Source organism: Elgaria multicarinata, chromosome 3, assembly GCF_023053635.1.
Source record: "Elgaria multicarinata webbii isolate HBS135686 ecotype San Diego chromosome 3, rElgMul1.1.pri, whole genome shotgun sequence".
NCBI classification, from domain to species: domain Eukaryota; kingdom Metazoa; phylum Chordata; class Lepidosauria; order Squamata; family Anguidae; genus Elgaria; species Elgaria multicarinata.
The window spans coordinates 97,389,539-97,409,362 of record NC_086173.1 but is presented as its reverse complement, the minus strand read 5'-3'; the positions used below and the strand labels follow the sequence as shown (position 1 = coordinate 97,409,362).

At 47.1% G+C, this 19,824-nt stretch overlaps 1 protein-coding gene across 2 annotated transcripts in view; it reads left to right on the top strand.

The window, feature by feature from the left end:
* The window catches only part of GRK6 (G protein-coupled receptor kinase 6), a 31,670-nt gene extending 13,110 nt beyond the window's left edge, over positions 1 to 18,560 (top strand). For both annotated transcript variants that reach the window (XM_063120988.1, XM_063120989.1), the window contains exons 3-16: positions 974 to 1,086; positions 1,568 to 1,645; positions 2,836 to 2,936; positions 4,486 to 4,578; positions 5,020 to 5,083; positions 5,859 to 5,999; positions 7,131 to 7,321; positions 7,722 to 7,759; positions 7,901 to 7,990; positions 9,189 to 9,397; positions 10,856 to 10,993; positions 11,086 to 11,223; positions 11,767 to 11,901; positions 14,621 to 18,560. In XM_063120988.1, coding sequence (XP_062977058.1) covers positions 974 to 1,086; positions 1,568 to 1,645; positions 2,836 to 2,936; positions 4,486 to 4,578; positions 5,020 to 5,083; positions 5,859 to 5,999; positions 7,131 to 7,321; positions 7,722 to 7,759; positions 7,901 to 7,990; positions 9,189 to 9,397; positions 10,856 to 10,993; positions 11,086 to 11,223; positions 11,767 to 11,901; positions 14,621 to 14,671 — 1,580 coding nt within the window. In that variant the 3' untranslated portion in view covers positions 14,672 to 18,560. The remainder of the gene's footprint in view (positions 1 to 973; positions 1,087 to 1,567; positions 1,646 to 2,835; positions 2,937 to 4,485; positions 4,579 to 5,019; positions 5,084 to 5,858; positions 6,000 to 7,130; positions 7,322 to 7,721; positions 7,760 to 7,900; positions 7,991 to 9,188; positions 9,398 to 10,855; positions 10,994 to 11,085; positions 11,224 to 11,766; positions 11,902 to 14,620) is intronic.
* The last annotated feature ends 1,264 nt before the right edge of the window (positions 18,561 to 19,824 follow it).

Sequence of the window (19,824 nt, the reverse complement as noted above, 5' to 3'; positions counted from 1 at the left end):
CCACATACTGAGGCACACTTGTGTGCTGTAAGAAATTAAAAATTAAAAGTTCCCATGAGGCGGAAGTGCCCACCTACAGATGAGGCTGTCTGCTGCTTCTCAGCATGATGCCACGACTCTGGCCTTGCTGACCTTTTCTTAGGTTCCACTGAGAGGGCAAGTAATTCTGCGATGTCTCGTATTATTTGGATCATTCAATTACTCCTAATGCAGCAGAATCCTCTATTCTGAGGAGGTTGCCCGGATGCATCTCTGTAGAAGTCACTGCTCAGGTCTTGCCCTCTCCCATTTGGGAGACGTGCCAGTTCAGTGAGTCATGCAGAAACAAAGACCTTGGCAATGCAGTTTAATAAGAAAGCTGAATGTCATTTCTCTTCTCCTCCCTAAGATTTGCAATTATGGTGGAGTTGGGAAAGAGGTTGTCCTTCAGACTTAATCGGGAGAGGAATGAAACCTCTGGTGTATAGATGTCAGGTTGAGGGCAGAAAAGCAACCACTGAGAAATTAACCTAAATGTGGGGGCTTGCTCTGCTGGACTTGTAGTTTTGCCAAGCAACGGCTGTGATGGAGGTAAGTTGGCCTGTCTTTAGTGTAGAAGCAAAAAAAGGGGGAAACCCCCCAAAATCAACACCATGAAAAGACTCTCAAGTTGGAGTCTGATAAAACCCTCCCCCACCCTCCTTTAGGAAGTGTTCAGTAGCCCAAGTGTGAAGTTTTAAAAACAACTTCCTTGGGAGCAATGAATTAAGCTGATTAAGCAGAGGTTATCTGCTCAAGAAAATAACTTTTTCAAGGCAAGAACGGATTTTTTTTACCTCTAATGTTGGAAGGATTACCTGCAAGGCTCTGGACTCTTTGGAGTCCAGAACCTTGCAGTAAAGTGGAACCAAGTGAATTCTCTGGAAGAGAGCTTTTGTGAATATTCCTTAATTGTGGTGCCATGTTAGTAGACTAATAGCTTTTTTCTTTCTAGAGCGGGACTACCACAGTTTGTGCGAGAAGCAGCCCATTGGCCGCCTGCTCTTCCGTCAGTTTTGTGAAACACGACTTGAGCTCATGCGCTGTGTCAAATTCTTGGATGCTGTGGTAAGCGCAACCGCATGAGGATCACCTCCTGGAGTTATGCATGGGCAGTAGCTACCTGCAGGTTTTGGACTAGGGGTCCCTGACATACGGCCTCTCATAAAGCAGAGTGTACAGCTCTGTTACTTTCCCAGTATTTTTATTCTACTCAGAGCAGAGTCTTGTCTTAGCCTTGTTATTAGCTGCCTTGAGTGTCATTTCCTGGGAGAAAGGCAGGGAATAATTAAAAAAAGGGGGGCTTCTAGGCAACCTAGAAATATTTTAAATTAAATAAATAAAAATGTGTTATGTGCTTAAATCTCTGAAATGAATTGTGATGTTGAATTCCCCACAAGGGATACTGAGGGAGATGATGGATTTCTCTGTTCTTTTTTGCCGTACAAGAAAAATGTGTTTCCTTTGGATCCTTCCTCATCGTTTATTCCCAGTATAGGTCTGCAGAGTAAGTTACACGGTGTTGCTTTCTCCTCCTCGTTCTGTACAGGCAGAGTATGACGTGACCCCAGATGAAAAACGGAAAGAGTGTGGGCAGTGCCTGATTGAGACGTATTTAACCCCTAAGGTGAGAATCTTCTCAGTATGCAGTAGCCAAGCAAATGAGCTGAATGGCTAGGTTCAGGTTACTGTACACTTTTGGTACAGAAAAGTTGCCTTAGGGCATGGCTAGGTGGGGCGATATCCTGGGGATCGTCCCAGTGTGTTCACATGATGCACAGGGCATCCCAGGAGCAGGGAGGGACGATCCCTCCCTTGGCCCGGGATATCGCCCTACCAATAAATTCTGATTTTTCAGTGGTCTCGGGATGATCCCGAGACCACGGAATGTGTGGCCCTCCGTCCCGTTTCCATCCCGACTCCTCGCGAGTAACCGTGAAGACCCAGGCATGGAGCTCTTCAGGAGCTCTGTGCCCATCGAGGGTGAGGTGGGGGCAGCAGGAGGGTTGTTGTTTTTAAAATACACTCACATTTTGTGCAGGAACGCTCCTGCGCTGCTCTCTGATTGAAAACACAAAACAAAATGGCAGCCGCAATGTCCTCTTCCTCCTGGGATGCCGTGTGTAGACGAGGGGGATAAAACCGCGAGATCATACCCCTCCAACCCCCTCGTCTAGACATGCCCTTAGTGAGAGCAGCAGTTACCCTAATGCAGGTGCCCGAACATTACTAACCTGGGGCAAACACCTGTGCCCAGGCCTGGTGTCAGTGCCTGGCATAGTGGGCAACTGCCAGAGCCCCAAAAGGCTCATCAGGACTGACTCCAAGATTATTTAATTATATAAAACTGAAGGGCCTGGAGCTAAAAGGGGAAGCGCTGGGTTGGGCAGGTGCCACATTTTTTTTTTGCCCCCCAACATTGTAGTGCTGAATTGGGAGCAAGAAGATGGTGGCGGCGGCAGCTGCAGCCACTCATTCCAGCGCTCCTCCTTTCAGCTGGGGTGTGGGGAGTTGTGCCGGTGCTGCTGCTGCCTCCCCAAAGTGCAACCTGGCAAGCCTAGCAAGGCTTTCTTTTAGGCGCCCACTGCCCGGTGGAGAGGGGTTGGGCTGCAGGAGGCGGCCCTCCCTGCCACTTGGCCCTATCATCTGGTAAGTGGGATTGGGGGCCCACCAGGGTGAGGCTTCAGGGGGGATCTGGAGGACACTTTGCCTAGCCCCCCCCCCCAAAAAAAACCTGTCACCAGGCCTGACCGTGCCAGTTCATAGGACCTGCGGAACTGTGGTTCTCCCTGTCTGACCCTGACCCTTTGTCCTCAGGGTGTGGACCATGTGCCCGAAGTGCCCCCGGAGCTAGTCAGCCTGTGTTCTGAGCGACTGGAGCAGGAACCGGGTAAAGAGCTCTTTAAGGAATCTACCAAGTGAGTGGGGGGGATTGCGAGGGATTTGTTTCATGACATGCACATCCCCCAGGACAGTAGTCGCTGGTTACCCAGTAGGGCCCTAACTTTGCTGTTCACCCAGGTCATGTGTAATTGGACAGTTTGTGCCTAGCAGGTGTTGAAACTAGTTGCATAGGTATTATTTATTTCCCAGTGGGTGCCGGGAGGTGGGAAGTCAGCGTATCCGTTTGCTTCATAAATCATCATCATCATCATGGTCATGATGTTTAGGTTGCTAGTTGGCTTAAACAACTCTGAATGGTGAGTGGAAAAACGGACATCCCAACCTGTTCAGATTCTCCAGAGCAATAAGGGCCCTTTTGACTTGTACTCCCGGGTACAGTGTGCCTTCATCAGAAGTCCGAGCCTGCGGTCCAAAGGCGCATGATGCAGCAGCCTTTGCTGAAGCTAAGCGGGGCTCCGTCTGCTCAGGGCCTGGATGAGAGACTGCTTGGGGGCCATAGATAGGCCAGTTTGATTTCAGTGGATGAAAGGCAGAATATAAATAACGAAGTAAGAAGGGCCGATTTGTCAAACTTCTTACATTACTTTGGCAGCAAATATTTGTGCAAGCAAGTCAAGAAAGGACTGTTTGGATGGCTGCAGGCAAAGACTGTGTTGGTCCTTGCCACTGGTGGTAGTGGTTGCCCTTGAAGCCGTGGCGGAATTAAAAGAAGTCTTCTTCAAAGCAAGCCTCGCTGGAGCAGAGGTGGGCAGGAGATAGACTGAGATCTTCTGATAGATTTGCAGTAGATCGGTGAGGGTTTCTGACTCACAGCAGCCATAACAAGAAGGCTTCTCCCTCCCCTTCCAAATTAGGGTGCTGAAATGGAAGAAAGTGGGACTGGGGGAGAACCAGGAATAGATTCTTGTGTGACAGGACTGTGTGCTCAATTCTGGTAGTGAAAACAAATTCCTGGGTTGAGGATGTACTAAAAGACACCCTTGTTTCTAAATTCTGAGACTTCATCCCCTTCTCTTTTCTCCCCCACCTCCATCCTGAGCCACTATTTTGCAACTGGCTCCAGTTGGTGGACTTGGAGTCCAGCAAAAAACAAAGTAGATCCCACAAGCCTGACGTCTGCCCACCCTGGGCTTAGAGTGCCCTGCCTCTGTGCTCTTCATCGTGCTGTATTGGCCGGTATAATTGAGGTTTCTGGTCCCAGGTCTTGCTGCTGCAGTGGTACAAAGAGCTCTGGTAGTGTGATTAGTTGGTGGTGTGTGAACAAAGAGCCTCTGGTCTGGAGCCCTGCTTTCTCTGGCCAACGCTGAAAAGGGAAGTTGCCATCATACTCCTCCATGTGTTGCTCTCCAGATTGGATATTATGTCGCCTGGACTCTCCACAATGCCTGCTGTCCTTGGCGCTGTCCTGGCCTCATGAGCCAAGAGCTCTTCAAAGCCCTTGAAGAGTTTCAGGCTTGATGTGCATTCAGCCGTTTGTTCAGAGGAGCCTTGGGCTGGGCCCTCTTTTATTTTCCTGCATCGGAAGACCTCACTACCTCTGATAGTCCCTGCTTCCTTCCCTAGGCTCATCCATGACTACCTTAGTGTGGCTCCTTTTGCTGACTACCTTGATAGCATTTACTTCAATCGCTTCCTGCAGTGGAAATATTTGGAAAGGTAACTCCATTTTGCTATGGGCTCAGCGGTGTGGGCGGCTCCGTTTTATTGGCCGTAGAGCCCTTACGCTTGATGTAAAGAGCCTATTTCATGCCCTGAACACTCTTGCTGTCTGTCACGTGGGAGGAAAGATGCTGGCTAGTGATGAGTCCCAAGGTCGGAGTGAAAATAAGTTCTCTTCAGGATGCGTTTTGGCTTTTGCTATCACTAGCCTAGCCTTGAAACGTGCTAACTATGAGATCCTGGTCCCTGCTGATCAGGCTCAATGCACATAACGTTGCTTCCAGTTGATCAGGCTCATGTACGTGATGTTGCTTGCTTCAATTGCAGAACAAAAGTGTTTTCCGTTCTCTGGATGCACGGAAAACCATCAGGAGAACCATTTCACTGTTTTAGTGGATGACTTCCAGTTCACTCTCGTTTCCTCTGTTCTTTTCTTAGGCAGCATGTGACCAAGAACACTTTCCGCCAGTATCGTGTACTAGGAAAGGGGGGCTTTGGAGAGGTATGTGGCCTGAGCAACCCCTGCCTGCCTGAGGAGGTCGCTCCCCTGCCTGCTTTCGAGGGCCGATAGCACAGAGTATTTCTCTGTTTCAGAATAGGAGCCCTACAAAAAGGGACTCCTGCTTACCTGAGATGCTGATGCCCAAATGTACCTTGAATCTTCAGTGGCATTCTGCTTACTCTTGCGCTGAGCATTTGGAAGCTCTTTTCTTGCTGCTCCCTACATTTCTCTCCATGTGTGTGTGTGTGTGTGTGCGTCACACAGACATGCACAACTTTATTTTAGGATGTTTTTAGGATGTTTTAACAACGTATGTTCTTAATTCAGTTTTATATATTTTATATTTACTGTTGTTCCCCGCCTCGATCAAATGGAGAGGCGAGTAAGAAATAATAATAATAATAATAATAATAATAATAATAATAATAAAGGGAGATGCTTGGGCTGCAGAAACATGAAGGGGCTCAGCAGGAGTTTGATCTTAAACCATTCATTTTTTGTTTGATTCTGAGCTCTGGGTTTGTCGCATTTTTCTTTTCACAGTAACAGAGCTGTGCACCATTTTTTCCATTGAAAGCTGAAGCTTCCACAGTATACTGCAATAAAACTTTTTTAAAAAATCTCTAGGGTATAGTTTTGCCTTCAAGGTATCAAAGTAAGAGTAATGATTTCAGGATCCAATAAGCCCCCTTCACTGATAGAGAGCTAATAAAAAACCTGTGAGCTGCCAAGCCTATAATACTTCATTCTTCCTTCTCTCCCCGCTGCCCCCCAGGTGTGCGCTTGCCAGGTGCGGGCCACTGGGAAGATGTACGCATGCAAGAAGCTTGAGAAGAAGCGGATTAAAAAGCGGAAAGGGGAAGCGATGGCCTTGAACGAGAAGCAGATACTGGAGAAAGTGAACAGTAGGTTTGTAGTAAGTACATAGGAACTGCTTTACTTCTGCATTAGGGTTGACGCAGGGCGTAGTGCCCGAGGCTCTCCCCCTCCCCTGCCCCCTGGTGAAACTGTGTCTCTGCCCCATTCTGGACAGGGCTGCAAGACAGGGATTTACTTCCACAGAGCACAAGAGAAGGAGAAGGATAACACTTGGTTTCTTGTCTCAGTTCAGTGGGGCTAAAGGAAGGGACTGTCTGTGTACTTCAGAGTCTTTCTGAGATTGGGTGGGATGTACATTGGAAATGAGGCAGTATGGTCATTTTTGCTATTTCAAAAACAATGAATAAGAAGAACATAAGAGGAGCCCTGCTGGATCAGACCCAAGGGTCCATCTAGTCCAGCACTCTGTTCACACAGTGGCCAACCAGCTGTCAACCAGGGACCAACAAAGCAGGACACGGCGCAACAGCACCCTCCCACCCATGTTCCCCATCAACTGGTGCACTTAGGCTTACTGCGGCGAATACTGGAGATAGCACAAGCTGTGCTTGAGTGTGTGCTCTGTTTGGGGGGGGGGTCTTTTGAACTTCTCAGTCCAGCCAAGAGTAACTTACATGTCTGTCCCCTTATCTGTGACTTTGCTTTCACAAGGCAAAGGAGCAAGGGGGGTCTTTGTAGCTGGGAAAGATCTGACAGGCTGAACATGCCAGTGAGAGCGAGGCACTTGCTTCCTCTGCTCGTGACTCCAACTGTGTAGCTATATTGGCACAGTCTTGATAGTACTGAAAACCATACCGGGTTGTTCTGTTTTGTGGCGCTGCTCTGACCGCTGTACTCTGACCTTTCCTCCATCCCTTTCTGCATTAGCAACACCCCATCGTGTCTAGTCCCTTCTCTTTTGCCCCTACGTCCTCCAGCCCTCTCAGCTCCTCCCCACCACTTAATATGAAGTGAAGCTTGATAGCTCACATGACAACTCTTCCTGCACATGATAACACAAAGTTTTAGTTATCATTGCTTGAGCAGCATCTTGCTTTGAGTGTCCTTTCTGTCCTGTGCATCCCTGCTGTTTTTGTATAGGTCAGCACCATGCTGCGTGTGGGTACTGTGCTGGGTGAGGCTATTCGGCTTCTTTCCGAGGGGCTGACTGGCCTGCTTGTTGTTGTAGGTGAGTTTGGCCTACGCATATGAGACTAAAGATGCCCTGTGCTTGGTCTTGACTCTCATGAATGGCGGGGACTTAAAGTTCCACATCTATCACATGGGAGAAGCAGGCTTTGAGGAGCCCCGGGCTGTTTTCTACGCTGCTGAAATCTGCTGTGGCTTGCAAGACCTCCACCACGAGAGGATAGTGTACAGGTGAGAATGGAGTTTTCTCCTAGGCATAGCTGGGGCTCAGGCTGGGATTCTGTTCCAGCATTGATCTGTGCAATGCCTTAAGTGCTGCTACTGCATTGTAAAAGTAAATTGGTCAGTAGCTGGAGAAAGTCTTGCACCTTTCAATGCTTGGGTTGGAGGGAACGGAGATAAACGGCTGGTGAAGGCTAGGAAACTGGTCCTGCCTGATAAATTGCCTGTTGATGCACGATATGTCCGTAGCTCATATCTTTCCATGGAGTAGGGAGATTGGATGTAGAGTGAATTCTCTTGGCCTATCTAAACTTTGTTTTAAGGGTTTCTGCTGCTCCTCTTGTTGTAGTCCTGAAGGAGCAACCCAATGAGGTTTGTGCCTGACAAAATCTATCACCTTCTTCTGCAGGGACTTGAAGCCAGAAAATATCTTGCTGGATGACCATGGTGAGTAAAATGTCTGCTCTAGATGCTCTGGCTCCATTCATGGACGAGTCGATGCCTCTCCAGTTTTTATAACAGGCTTTGTTCTGGGTTGAGGGGAAGCGGCAAACTGGACACTCGCATGACTCACTTTCCTTTGATAAGGTCACATCCGCATTTCTGACCTGGGGCTCGCTGTTTATGTTCCGGAGGGACAGACGATAAAAGGTCGGGTGGGAACAGTTGGCTACATGGGTGAGTATCCAAGAAGTGCCCCGGTGGGTTGACTGGGGTCAGCATGGAGACCATGAAGCACATCAAACCCAGGACAGAGTAAAAGCAATTTGTGGTCAAAGCTTGCAGTTCAGAACAGAAATTAATGCCATTGTAACGGGCAGGGAATCCAGTGAAAATTAAACCCTAGGCTTAGGTTTAGCACACTGGTAAAAAGTGAAAGACTAAGAAACTGCATTTGTCTTTGCTGCTATGCAGCCTACTTCATTTGCTTCTATTTTGGCAATACCTTATTGGATCCAAAACTTTTTCCCCTCTGGTATTAAACTTGTGTCTCAAGCACTTTTTGCTTTCTGGGGTGTTAGATGAAGATGAGCTAATGGCTTATAAAGGAAATAAATATCCCTAATATTTCTGTGAAGATGTAGCTTGCTGCTCCATGCTGGAGAGGCCTTGGATGAGCATTTTTCCAATGCCCAACCATTTTGTTTGCACCCTTTTCTTTGAAAGACCACAAGGTCAAATCTGAGATAAATGGAATTCGCTAGAATTGGCAAAAGCCAGTGTATTTCTGTTTTGCTGTTGATGTGTGACGGCACCTTCTGTGCTAACACCATCTGGGTTCTGCTATCTGAAAATCTGATTGTGATTGGATCAAAATAATCAGATGGTGCACATTGGCCTGATTCATTGTATTTTGCTAGATGTTCTATAAACATGGGTCTCTGCCTTGTGCTGTTTGGGTGGAGGGGAAGAAAGAACAGGATTATGTGACACTGATAGGCAACGTGTACGAAAGACAGGCGTCCGTCTTTGCACAGGTCTGCAGTGAAGTGGCCCATCTTTGCACCCTAGCTAGGGGGAAGGTGGCAAGCGTTCCCTCTGCTGCTGCTTCCTAAGGGAATTGCACATACCCCATCTTCCACCACAGTAAACACAAAGCTGGGAAGCCAGCATAATTCTGACCAATAGGTTGCTGGAAGCTGTTTTAAGCTGTGCCAGACCATTGATCTATCTAGTTCAGTATTGTTTACACTGACTCTCCAAGTTTTCAGGCAGGAGTCTTTACCAGCTGTACCAGGACATGCCAGGGATTGAACCTGGGACTTTTTGCATGCAAAACCTATGCTCTGTCACTGATCTAAACACCTTCCCCTAATGCTCAGTTTTGTGTATTTGAAGAATATGCACAGTCTTCTTTAAATGGTCCTTCTTGCAGCTCCTGAAGTGGTGAAGAATGAGCGGTATATGTTCAGCCCGGATTGGTGGGCCTTAGGATGCCTGCTCTATGAGATGATTGAGGGCCAGTCTCCATTCCAGCAGCGCAGGAAGAAGATCAAGCGTGAAGAAGTGGAGCGCCTGGTGAAGGAAGTGCAGGAGGAGTACTCTGAGAAGTTCTCACCCGCTTCACGCTCCCTCTGCTCCATGGTACACAGGCTGCCTCCTTGGCTTTAGGCCAGTCGCTCTCCTTTTCCCATTACAAAGGGAGGGTGCCGTCTTCAGAGTGGGGTGTGGGTGCCCCGAGGGGAAAGCTTCTCCCTGGAAACTCACGTTCAGGAGGAGCAACACCTCCCAACTCTTGCTATGCTTCTGGAGCTGGTTTTGTATGCAGGGCCTTCTCCAAAGCCAGGGAATCAAACCAGTACGCCATTGCAAACCCAGTTGTAAAATCAATTCAAGGCAATCCCATGAACAGTAAGGCCCAGATGCAGCTCTTCCATAAGCTTCAATATTCCCACCTAGAATATATACCTGGCATTAAGTAGATAACAAATACTGTTAAGTCCTGCATTGTCTCACCTTGTTAACTGGTGTATTCTGTTAGATTACTAGGGCTAAGGCAATTGAAAAGAGCCTCATGAATCTACAGCGCAGAGGCTTTCATTTGGATAGGAGGCATCTTGGTCTCTGGATTGTTAATTGACCAGTAAATGCATAGCAATAGTTTTAAGAATTCCTTCTCTACATTTTTGAGAAAAGGCAGGGACTGGTGGGAGAATTAAGGGTGGAATGTAAAATCACGTGAGTGCTGCTTGTGTTCCAGTCCCACTCATAGGCCTTGATGTGTACGTAACAATCTCAAACATTGGAAAGAATTAGCAGGCTTCGTTTCCCTCTTTTTCTCCTGCCCCCCAGTCAATGTAATTGTTCCACAGTTACACTGGTCTTTGGTATGTCGAGGTTTTCGCTCTGCCTGAACCAGAATTGAATAAGCAGCCGTTGAGAGGAAGGTTGCTAGCTGATGTGTAAGGAACCCAGATGTCCCGTCCCCATCCAAGTAGTTGCACACCATAGCCTGTCTGCATGCAATATTAAGGATGCTGCAGCCTATAGCTGTCTTTACTGGACTCTTTCCCAACTCTTCAGCATCAGTGGCTTTATTTTGTCCCTGAATTTCCAAGGTACTTTGGTTGACGGTTGTGGTGATTGGAAGCACATAGAGCCTTTCCAAATCCACACGACTGTTTGATTTTAGTCTAACAGTCGCTCTGAACCAGTAATCTAAACTCTGTTTTGGTTTTAGCCCAGAACAAAACAAATAATGGTTCAAATTCTGTGCTAGGTTTTTCTTTTCTTTTTTTTCTTTGTTTAAAAACGGGACATAAGAAGCTGCCTCCATCAAACTATTGATCCATTTAGGTCAGTATTGTCAGCACTGACTGACAACAAGTTTCAGGCAAGGTTCTTTCCTAGCCCTCCCTGGAAATCCTGGAGATTGAACCTAGGGCTTCCTGTATGCCAAGCAGGTGCTTTCCCACTGCCCGAGAGCCCCTTCCTTTGACGTGTTTTTCAGCTTAGGTTCTGTTCGTCCCTCTGTTGCCCGTTGTAGCTGCAGCCACATAGGAGTACAGAGTCCTCCCTTTGACTTACTGTGCTGTGTTCTAGCTCCTGTGCAAAGACCCACTGGAACGGCTGGGATGCCGAGGTGCTGGTGCCCAGGAGGTGAAGGAGCACCCACTCTTTAAACACTTGAATTTCAAGCGCTTGGAAGCAGGGATGCTCGATCCGCCATTCAAACCCGACGTGAGTTCAGAATGCATGTCTTGTGTATGCGCCTTGTGCTCAAGTGTAGGAGGATCAGCCCTTTATCGTGCTCTTTTCTTCATTCTGCTTAGCCCCAGGCTATTTATTGCAAGGACGTCTTGGACATTGAGCAGTTCAGCACAGTCAAGGGGGTAGAACTGGAGCCCACGGACCACGACTTCTACCTCAAGTTTGCGACAGGAAGCGTCCCTATTCCCTGGCAAAATGAGGTAGGTGTTCTGTTGTGCTCCAGGGGGACTGGTGGTTCAGAAAGGAGAATAATTCTAGGGTGACCTTATGGAAAGGAGGACTGGGTTCCTGTATCTTTAACAGCTGTATAGTGAAGATTTCAGCAGGTGTCAAGTGTATGCATGCAGCACCTGGTGAAATTCCCTTTTTATCACAGCAGTTAAAGCTGCAGGAGCCCTGTCCTCTTTTGTATCTGGTTAAGTGGGCAGGGCTCCTGCAGCTTTAACTGTTGTGTTGAAGAGGGAATTCCGCCAGGTGGTGCATGCATACACTTGACACCTGCTGAAATTCCTTCTTCTATTCAGCTGTTAAAGATACAGGAGCCCGGTCCGTCTTTTCATATGGTCACCCTAGGAGAATATATACTTTCCTGAGGGCGGGTGCAAATGGGTCCCACAACTGGTTGGCTGAGGTGTTGCGTAAACAGCTAATTTGGGATTAGTGCCATAGGGGCATCGTGCCTGTAGGGTCTCTCTGCAGAGAAGGCCAGTGGTGAGTCCTCCATGTTTTTCTTTTCCCCCTAGATGATAGATACGGAGTGTTTCAAGGAGCTGAATGTCTTTGGTCCAGATGGAGCCGTACCTCCTGACCTTGACTGGAAGGGACAGCTGCCTGCCGTGCCCAAAAAGGGCCTACTCCAACGTCTCTTCAGCCGACAGGTAAATTGCCTGGAAGGATAGCCTCTACTATAGCATCCTACCAGAGCTCAGGTAGTTCAGTCAACTAACAAGCTCCATAAGTGCTCCAGATGTGAGAACCTAATATCCAAAGCAAATCCACACACCCTGCATCCTCAGAGGCTCGTCTTGGAGTTCTTTTACCCAACAGGTCCCAATCTTGGGTGTCTGATACTTGGAAGTTGTTTGTGTTGCACTGGCAGCGGAGTGTAATGGCTGGCAGCAGAGCCCTTTTTTTCTGGTTGTACTAGTCCTGTGGCTCTGGGCATGTAAGGAAAAGGCCATCCCCCACCTGCCCAAAGGCCTCTTATCATGACCAGACTGTCTGTTTGGCTTTGGGAAGCTCTACACCAGCAGTGAGACAAGAGCTGGGAATGTTTGGGGAAGTTTGATTTGCTCTTTTCTGAAGCTTGTCACTCTCACTCTTGTCTCTATGATTGTAAAGTGTAACCTGGGCACAGCACCTGTGCTTGGTGCAGGATCATTTAGGAAGAGGCATCATTACCCCCAGGGTCTTTTAGGAAGAAGCGTTATTCCCCTTCTACCTGAATCCTGTGTGCATTATTTGTTTATGTTTGCAATATTTCTGCATAGCAATGACAGCCCGTCTGAAATAGCATCGTCCCCCTCTAGCTGGGCCCGTCACTTTCCAACATCGCTCACTTCCATAGTTCCCCTGGGCCCTGCCCTGATGGCTCTGTTTGGTGGATTTGAATAACCCCCCTAAGCTGTCCGGTTGATCAGGCTGGAACAGCTTGGATCTTATGAGAGGGAGACAGGAAACGTAACCAGTTTGTGAAACAAGCAAGAACACAGACAGTTTGTGAAGCAAGCAAAAGGATTTATTCAGGGGAATGGGGGAAGGGGAATAGCAATGAATATAACATTACACGAAAAGCAAGCACAAGTATTTTACAGAGAGTCTCACACCCCCTCTGGTCAAAGAAATCTTAGTTTCAACACTCACAGGGTTACACACGAACCCTCTGAGGGCAAGAACGCTATTGTGCAAGCCCAGCCAATCAGGAAGTGGGAAACAGAGCTCATTGGATCACCTCTTGTTTTCAATGGGCAAGGAAGTGAGTCACACCAGAGACGCCCCTCTCACTCTCCTTCTGATCAGTAGCACAACCCCATTGAGTCGCACCAATGAGCTTCCTGGACCGCCTCTTGCTTTCAGTGGTCAAGAAGAGATTCATGCCAGAAACAGCCCCCTCCTTGCCCCTCAGCTGGTAGCGTGGCTCCTAAGGAGCTTCTTGGCTCCTGGTTACCATGCCACTGTTTTATACAGTTGCCTCTGTTGGTGTATGCAGTCTCTGCCAGATGAGTCTCAGGACAGTGCCCCTCTGGATCCTGCCCACCCGGAGGGGGGAGAATTCACGCCAAAAGATTGGCACTCCCCTTGTCCCTCAACTGGATGTATAGACCAGTATAACAATTGTGCAATATGACAGAAGCAAGTCGGCCCACCCGATCTTTGCCCCTGATGATGAATTCCACCTTCAAAATTCACCCACAACATACGAGTCTTCAGTTAACTCCCCTCTTGGCCAAAGAGGGAGCCTACGCCGGAAAACGTTTGGATGGAGGTGGTGTTCTCAGGTGCACCTGGACCTATCCAAGAAAAATGCCACAGACCTCCAGAGCAAACAGAGCACAGGGGTTTCACACCCTTGGTTCCTCATTGGGGCTTATGGCCACGGAGGAAGATGCTCTTTGCACTCGTGACAGTAGCTATCTCTGTAGGTCAGGAGAAGCCGTTCGAGAGAACCTTGGCTATCTCTGGCTGGGGCTCTCACAGCATGTTTTCTCTTTCCAGAGGTGAGCAAACCTCTTTCCTCCCGGCTGCTCTGCTCAGGAACATGACTACCTGGTGCCCCAAACTCCCCTGCGGACATGGCAAGATATGGGGATGAGGACTCTACCTCTTCAGTGCCTCCCTCCCCCTCCTCCCTCCCCCCTCAAGAATATGCTGCTTGTGTGCATTAATAAGTCCCTCAAGCCACTAATCCAACTCCCTGCCACCTGCTTCTGGCATGGCGGCCGTAGGATCTTTTAAAACACACCTCTTGTCCTGCTGCCAAGCCTCTTTTATGTGGCCCTCCTATTGATAAGCCAAAGGGTGTTCCCCGCCCCTCTTCATCCTGCACCTAAAGACCCTAAGCACTTTCTGAGCTTGCTCACGTTATGGGCGCTTCCTGCTTTGTAGCGTTAGGCCTGTCATACTGCAGATGTTCCATGGCTCATAGTTCCATGTTGTGCACCTTCTTCCTGCTGTGGTTTTGTTAGACCTACATAAGATCCCACCTTTGTGGAGTAACTACCAGCTCCTGGCTGTGCACTGGGCCACTCCTGGCCACTGTCCAGAAGTATGCATTGAAAGGGTGTGGAAAAAAACGGACAGCCTGGCTGTGAATAGGAAGCGTGGTAGAAGATCCAGCAGGATGCTCTCTCCGTTCATGTAGTTTGGCCTATCTTGGGAACAATTCTACTAGCAGACTAACATGTTTGGTGCTGGGCCCAAGAGTTTATTTCTGAGCGATGGTGTCCTTTTTCTAAGGGGGTGGGTGGGAATAGAATCCTATGCCTGCCTGCGTGTTGAAATAATAACTGTACTCACTCTCTGCTTGCTGTGTGCTCCCCTTTTCCCTCTGCTTTACTCCCCCCCCTTCCTCCCTCCTTCCCTCCCTTCACTTTCTAGGACTGTTGTGGGAACTGCAGTGAAAGTGAAGAGGAGCCCACTCGCCTCTAGGTCCAGCCAATCCATTCTTTCTATAAGCCTGGCCAAGCCGTGAGCTGACTCAACAAAAGAGATGGGACAGGCCTAGCCCTGGCTTGGCTCACAGTCTTGCTGCACACGCTGTCTGTATGTGGATGGGCTCGTCATTTCAGGGAAGCAGCAGACTCCCACCCTACAGAGGAAGTGCTCCAGGAACAGGGACAGGAGGCGACTCTGCAAAGACCTTCAGTGTACTGCCGAAGGATCATCCTTCCTGCCACACCTCTGCCAAAGCAGAAAGTGGATGCCGGGAGCTAGTGGAACATTCCAGGGCTGGCCCTGGCCCCGGCCTTTGGCCCTCCCATCTGCTCACCTACTGGAGTTTGTTTTATATATTTATAACGATATATCTATGAATGTATGTATATAGCATATGTACATTTTTAATGGTTGAGGAGCGGGGTCCTTCTGCATTTTTCTCCTCTCTCTTCCATACTCCAACATCCTTGCTCCAACCTAGTGAAGAAACAAGCAAGCAGCTCTCCCCCTTCCCATCCCGCCCCAAGCAGTGGATCCCAGCCCCCTGTGAAATATCCGTCCAGTCTGCTAGTGGAGATGGGGGCTGGGAGAAGCTAAGGTGTGGCAGCTGAAATGCAAGAGCAGCTGTCGCTAGTCCATAGGAAACTTTCAGGGCACCCTGTGCCTGCCCATCTCTTTGCTAACCATCCCACCCCAGTTGACTTGCAGTGTTACCCCCAATGCACTGTAACAGTGATGGCAACAATTCAAGACTCCCGCTAGACTTGTAGACTATGTCTAGGCAACACCCACTGGTTTTTCTGGGATGGCAGGCTGTGGGCTTTTTTTGGGACAAGACTTAATGGGAATTAAGGAAGTCCTGGAACGCTGCAGTAGCAAAGGCAGTTCCATTACTGCTGGTGGTAGCACACTGTTTTCTAGCTTTAATTTTTCTTATGATATGAATTGACTAGGAGAACTGGAGGTGTTTATGTCTTCTGTTGGGAGCCCCTATAAGGAACTGAGCATCTTCTTCCCTTCTGTCTACCACTATGCCTCTCAAGTAACAAAGTAATGCTGTTGACTGTCCAAGGAATGTTTTGCAAAGGGATCACCTGCCAGCAGTGCTCATGTGGGAGCAGGCCCACCACTCAAGTCTGGGATGAGGAGCCCTCTGCGTTCTTGGCCAAGGGTCAAACCACATGAGAAGTGGGAAGATCTGGCGTCAAATCTTCATTTTTATTGTAAAGCAGCTGCTGGGCCTCTGAATTTGGAGTGGCAGCACTGAAGGCATGGGGTCAACCTTTTCCCCTTGCACAATTTTCCCAATCTAAATTGTGCCCTGAAGGTGCTATTAGTTCCCCAATGGAGGGGGTGGGGACAATGTGAGTACCTGAATTTTTAATGAGGCAAATAGCAGCTTTGGGGAGGGGGGGGACCAAATTAGTGCCGCTTGTTGATAAAGCGCATAGTAGAAGTGAGACCATGGGACAATTTTGCCCCATATTCCTGACATCCCATGTGGCTTGGTCCAAGGCCCTGGTTCCCTCTTCTATGGACCTCCATGGCGAGGAGCCCACGGCCCGCCCAGAGCTGCACTGATGCCTTCATGACGCTCTGCTGAGCAGACCTCTTCCAGTTCTACTCACTGCCTGGACTAATGCTTTCCAGTGTTATCCTTTCCCTCATTCCATGTCTAATATGCATGTCTTCAGTCTCCCAGCAGTTATTTCCAAACTCATGTGCTCTGTGTGTGCATGTGCGTGTGTGTGCGCGTGCGTGTGTGTGTGTGTTTGGGGTGCTGCCTTGCTGCAGAACAGTTAACCTCATTTCTCAGTTCAACTGTGGTACCTCATGTTAGTATTGCACTGCTCTTGGTAATACTGAAACACTTTTGAATTCGGTTCTTAATTGAAAGTACTGACTAGTCACTGCTGTAGTGCAGAACTTGATGCAGTGCAGACATCGCCAGGTCCTGAGCAGTTTCATGCCAATGCTCTAGCTGAGTGGAGGGCATCAGCCAGCCTGCCCCAAATTAGAAAGAGCAGCTCCTCTTCACTGCTTTCCATGTGGCTGATAGAGAGTTTGTTACTGCCTTCCACCCTTGGCTGGTCGCTGCACCTTCTCATGCTTCTGCCAAACTGTCATTCAACTTCTCCATCATACTTCAGTGTACCTTTCTTACCCTTTCTTTCCTTGGGGATTCTAGTTGAACATGATATGCTATTTACAGACTTCCTCGATATGTGTGCCTTTTCCCCTTTTTTAATTTTTAATTTAACTCAGTTCCTCTTCCAAAGACTTAAAAACAAAATTCTGGTCATCCAAGGCTAAAAACTTGGCTGAAAATATACCATGTATGAATTAAGGTGACCTGGTCCCAAACAATGTCCTAGAGCTGATTCAGAGCTGTAGACCCAGTTTGAAAAGTACCGTTTAAAAATGGAGAACCCACTGCAACTCCGAATAGAGTATGGTCAGTTTACTTGTAACATGGTTGTAGGTCCCAGTTCAGTGTGATATGGAAGGAATCTCAGACTTGACAGTGATACCTGTGATTTTGCCATTTAAACTCAAGTCCCTTCTGTATTTTTATCCCTAAGATTTGTTAAATGTACATACTGCAAACACACCAGTGAAAGGGAGCGTTTAATAAAATCTACCACTTGTTGCTAGAAAGAAATGCCATTTTTATTTATACTTCCATCAAATTTTGGAATTTGGAATATTCCGATCTCATAATCAAAACAGATTAGTATTAGTATTATTTTATAAAAAAAAAGTTCCATCAGTACTACAGACGTTTTAGAAATAAATCTTTAAGTGTCATTCCAAGTGTTAGACAGAAAAGCACAGTAAAGTTGCCCTAAGTGACAAATTTTGGTTTTTTTTTAGCTTTGAATATAAACTGGAAACATTTTTTCATCAAAACTGGAGCAGGGCATTCATTGTGTCGCTGTGACCTGTCTGGTGATAGGTCCTTGGTAGGAACTTGGTCTCAGCTGTTGTAAGGCAGTTTCCTGTTTGTCCGCCTTGCCCATTATTGTTCACGCTGAGTGGCAGTACCTTCCCAGTGTCTTAGGCAGAGGTCTTTCCCATCACTTATGACTGTATCTTTTTAGCTAGAGATGCCAGGGATTGAAGGTGGGACCTTCTGCATGTGCTGCCAATGACCTAAGGCCCCTTGTTGGCAGCCCCTCTCCAATGAATTTGGAACCAAATATTTATCTGACCTTGAAAAGCCTACTCAGTTAAACTCTGGTTTAAATATTTGAGAGCTGAGAGAGAGGGTTCCTCTCTCTTTATGATTTCTGCCATTTCCTGCCTTGCCAAAACTATGGTTGGAGCAGTGTGCTTCTAAGGAGCATTTGGATTCTGTTCTGTGTTCTCTGCCAGGTTTTTCCTTTGCAGTTGCCCAAACTCCTGCCTGATTTGTTGACCTGGGTCACTTCTTTGTTCTCCCTGCCTCTTGAGGACTTGGGCCTACATTCCTGTCTTGACTCTTTTTTCTTCTTCCCCTTTTTATCCCAGTCTTTTTCCTGTGCTTATTTCGCCTCCTCCCTGTTTAATCTTATATCTATTCTTAAGTTTCTGCTGCCTTAATGGGTCTGTTCTGCTCTCTATTAGCACTTATGAGGAGCTCTGTACTCTTTCCAGCTTCTGCAGTCAAACCCCTGTTCATTTGTCTCTGCTTAGCAGCAGTGAACAGATGCATGAAGAAAGATTATCTATAATGGTGATAGTATGAGATGTACAATGCAGATATACCCACTAGAAGAGTTGGAAATTGGGCATGTTACTATCAACATTCATTGCCTACTCAAGAGTGTTTCTGGAACTGTTTCTCTCTTCTGCCTTTCCTGCAAATGGAATTCCAGGAATAAAAGGACCTCCTTCAAAATCACTGTTGTGTGCCACATTCATAATTACAATATAGTTTATAAATATGTTTGTGAGTATACCTCAAGATGTACTTTTGCCACTGGCATCTGTGTCTTAAATTGCATGGAAGCATAAATGTATTACAGACCAGACATTACTCATTGAAGAAAATAATTAACTTGAGTCTTCCAGTGTATATGATGTTGCACTGAGCTGCAGCTGTATCATGGTTCTTATATCGTACCTTCATCTATCTTAAAACGTAACTTCGCCATGGGGTGGGTGTGTATGCAAAATGCATAAAAGTTCAGCTGCCCAACTTACTGTGACTAACAGCCTGTGGATGCTTAGCCTTGCTGGAGCTTGTAAAGCACATTAAACATTTAAACATTGTGAACCGCCCAGAGAGCTTCGGCTATTGGGCGGTATAAAAATGTAATAAATAAAATAAATAAATTTTAATGCAAGTTTTATAGGAAGTCAAAGCTACAATGTGACCTAGGTCAGTATAGTCTATATCATGGCGTATGACCTCTGCCTTCCCTGGCCCCTGGAACAGATTTCCGTCCTAACTCTGCACTAGTCCCAGGCTTGTTCTGCTGCATAGTATCCTATTCAATAGATGGATAGAAGTAGCTTTCTTGTTGGCCAGAGGGGTAAGGAAGGAGAGTCATAGTGTGGGGAAATAACATATTGCTGTCTTCTCCCATCCATTAAACAAATGCTGGAGAAGAGCAGCACACATTATTCAGAGAGGTAAACGGTGGGGGAGCCATGAAATAATGGGATGCTGTTGTATATGCCTCCCTTTTCCAAGGACTATGTGGAATAGTGAATGTGAAGCACACTGAACATGGAAAAGGTGCTATATAAATGATTTGAGTACTAAAGTAAAGGAGGACTTAACCTCTATATATTTTTCTGAATTGTAAAGCAATAAATATGTCCTAAATTCATGAAATAGTATGGATAGGTTATCACTAATTATGTCACTAGTTTTATGTAGTGTTCAATACAGCCTCCTAAAGCAGTTCATGAGATCAACACACAGTTTTAAATGGTAAAAATGTAAAAGCGTACAGAAACCAAATGCAAAGGCATAAAAACAACCAGGTTTTTAAAGTAGATGCTGTCATTTATTACTATAATGCAAAGGCCTTATGTGAAAAGGTAGCGGCTAAGCTGTGAAGGCATGAATATAAGTCAAGGAGGCATAATTTTAGAGCAAAGGGAGATTGCCTCAAGGACAATAAGAGGTGTATTGGATCAGACCAAGGGCCCATCTA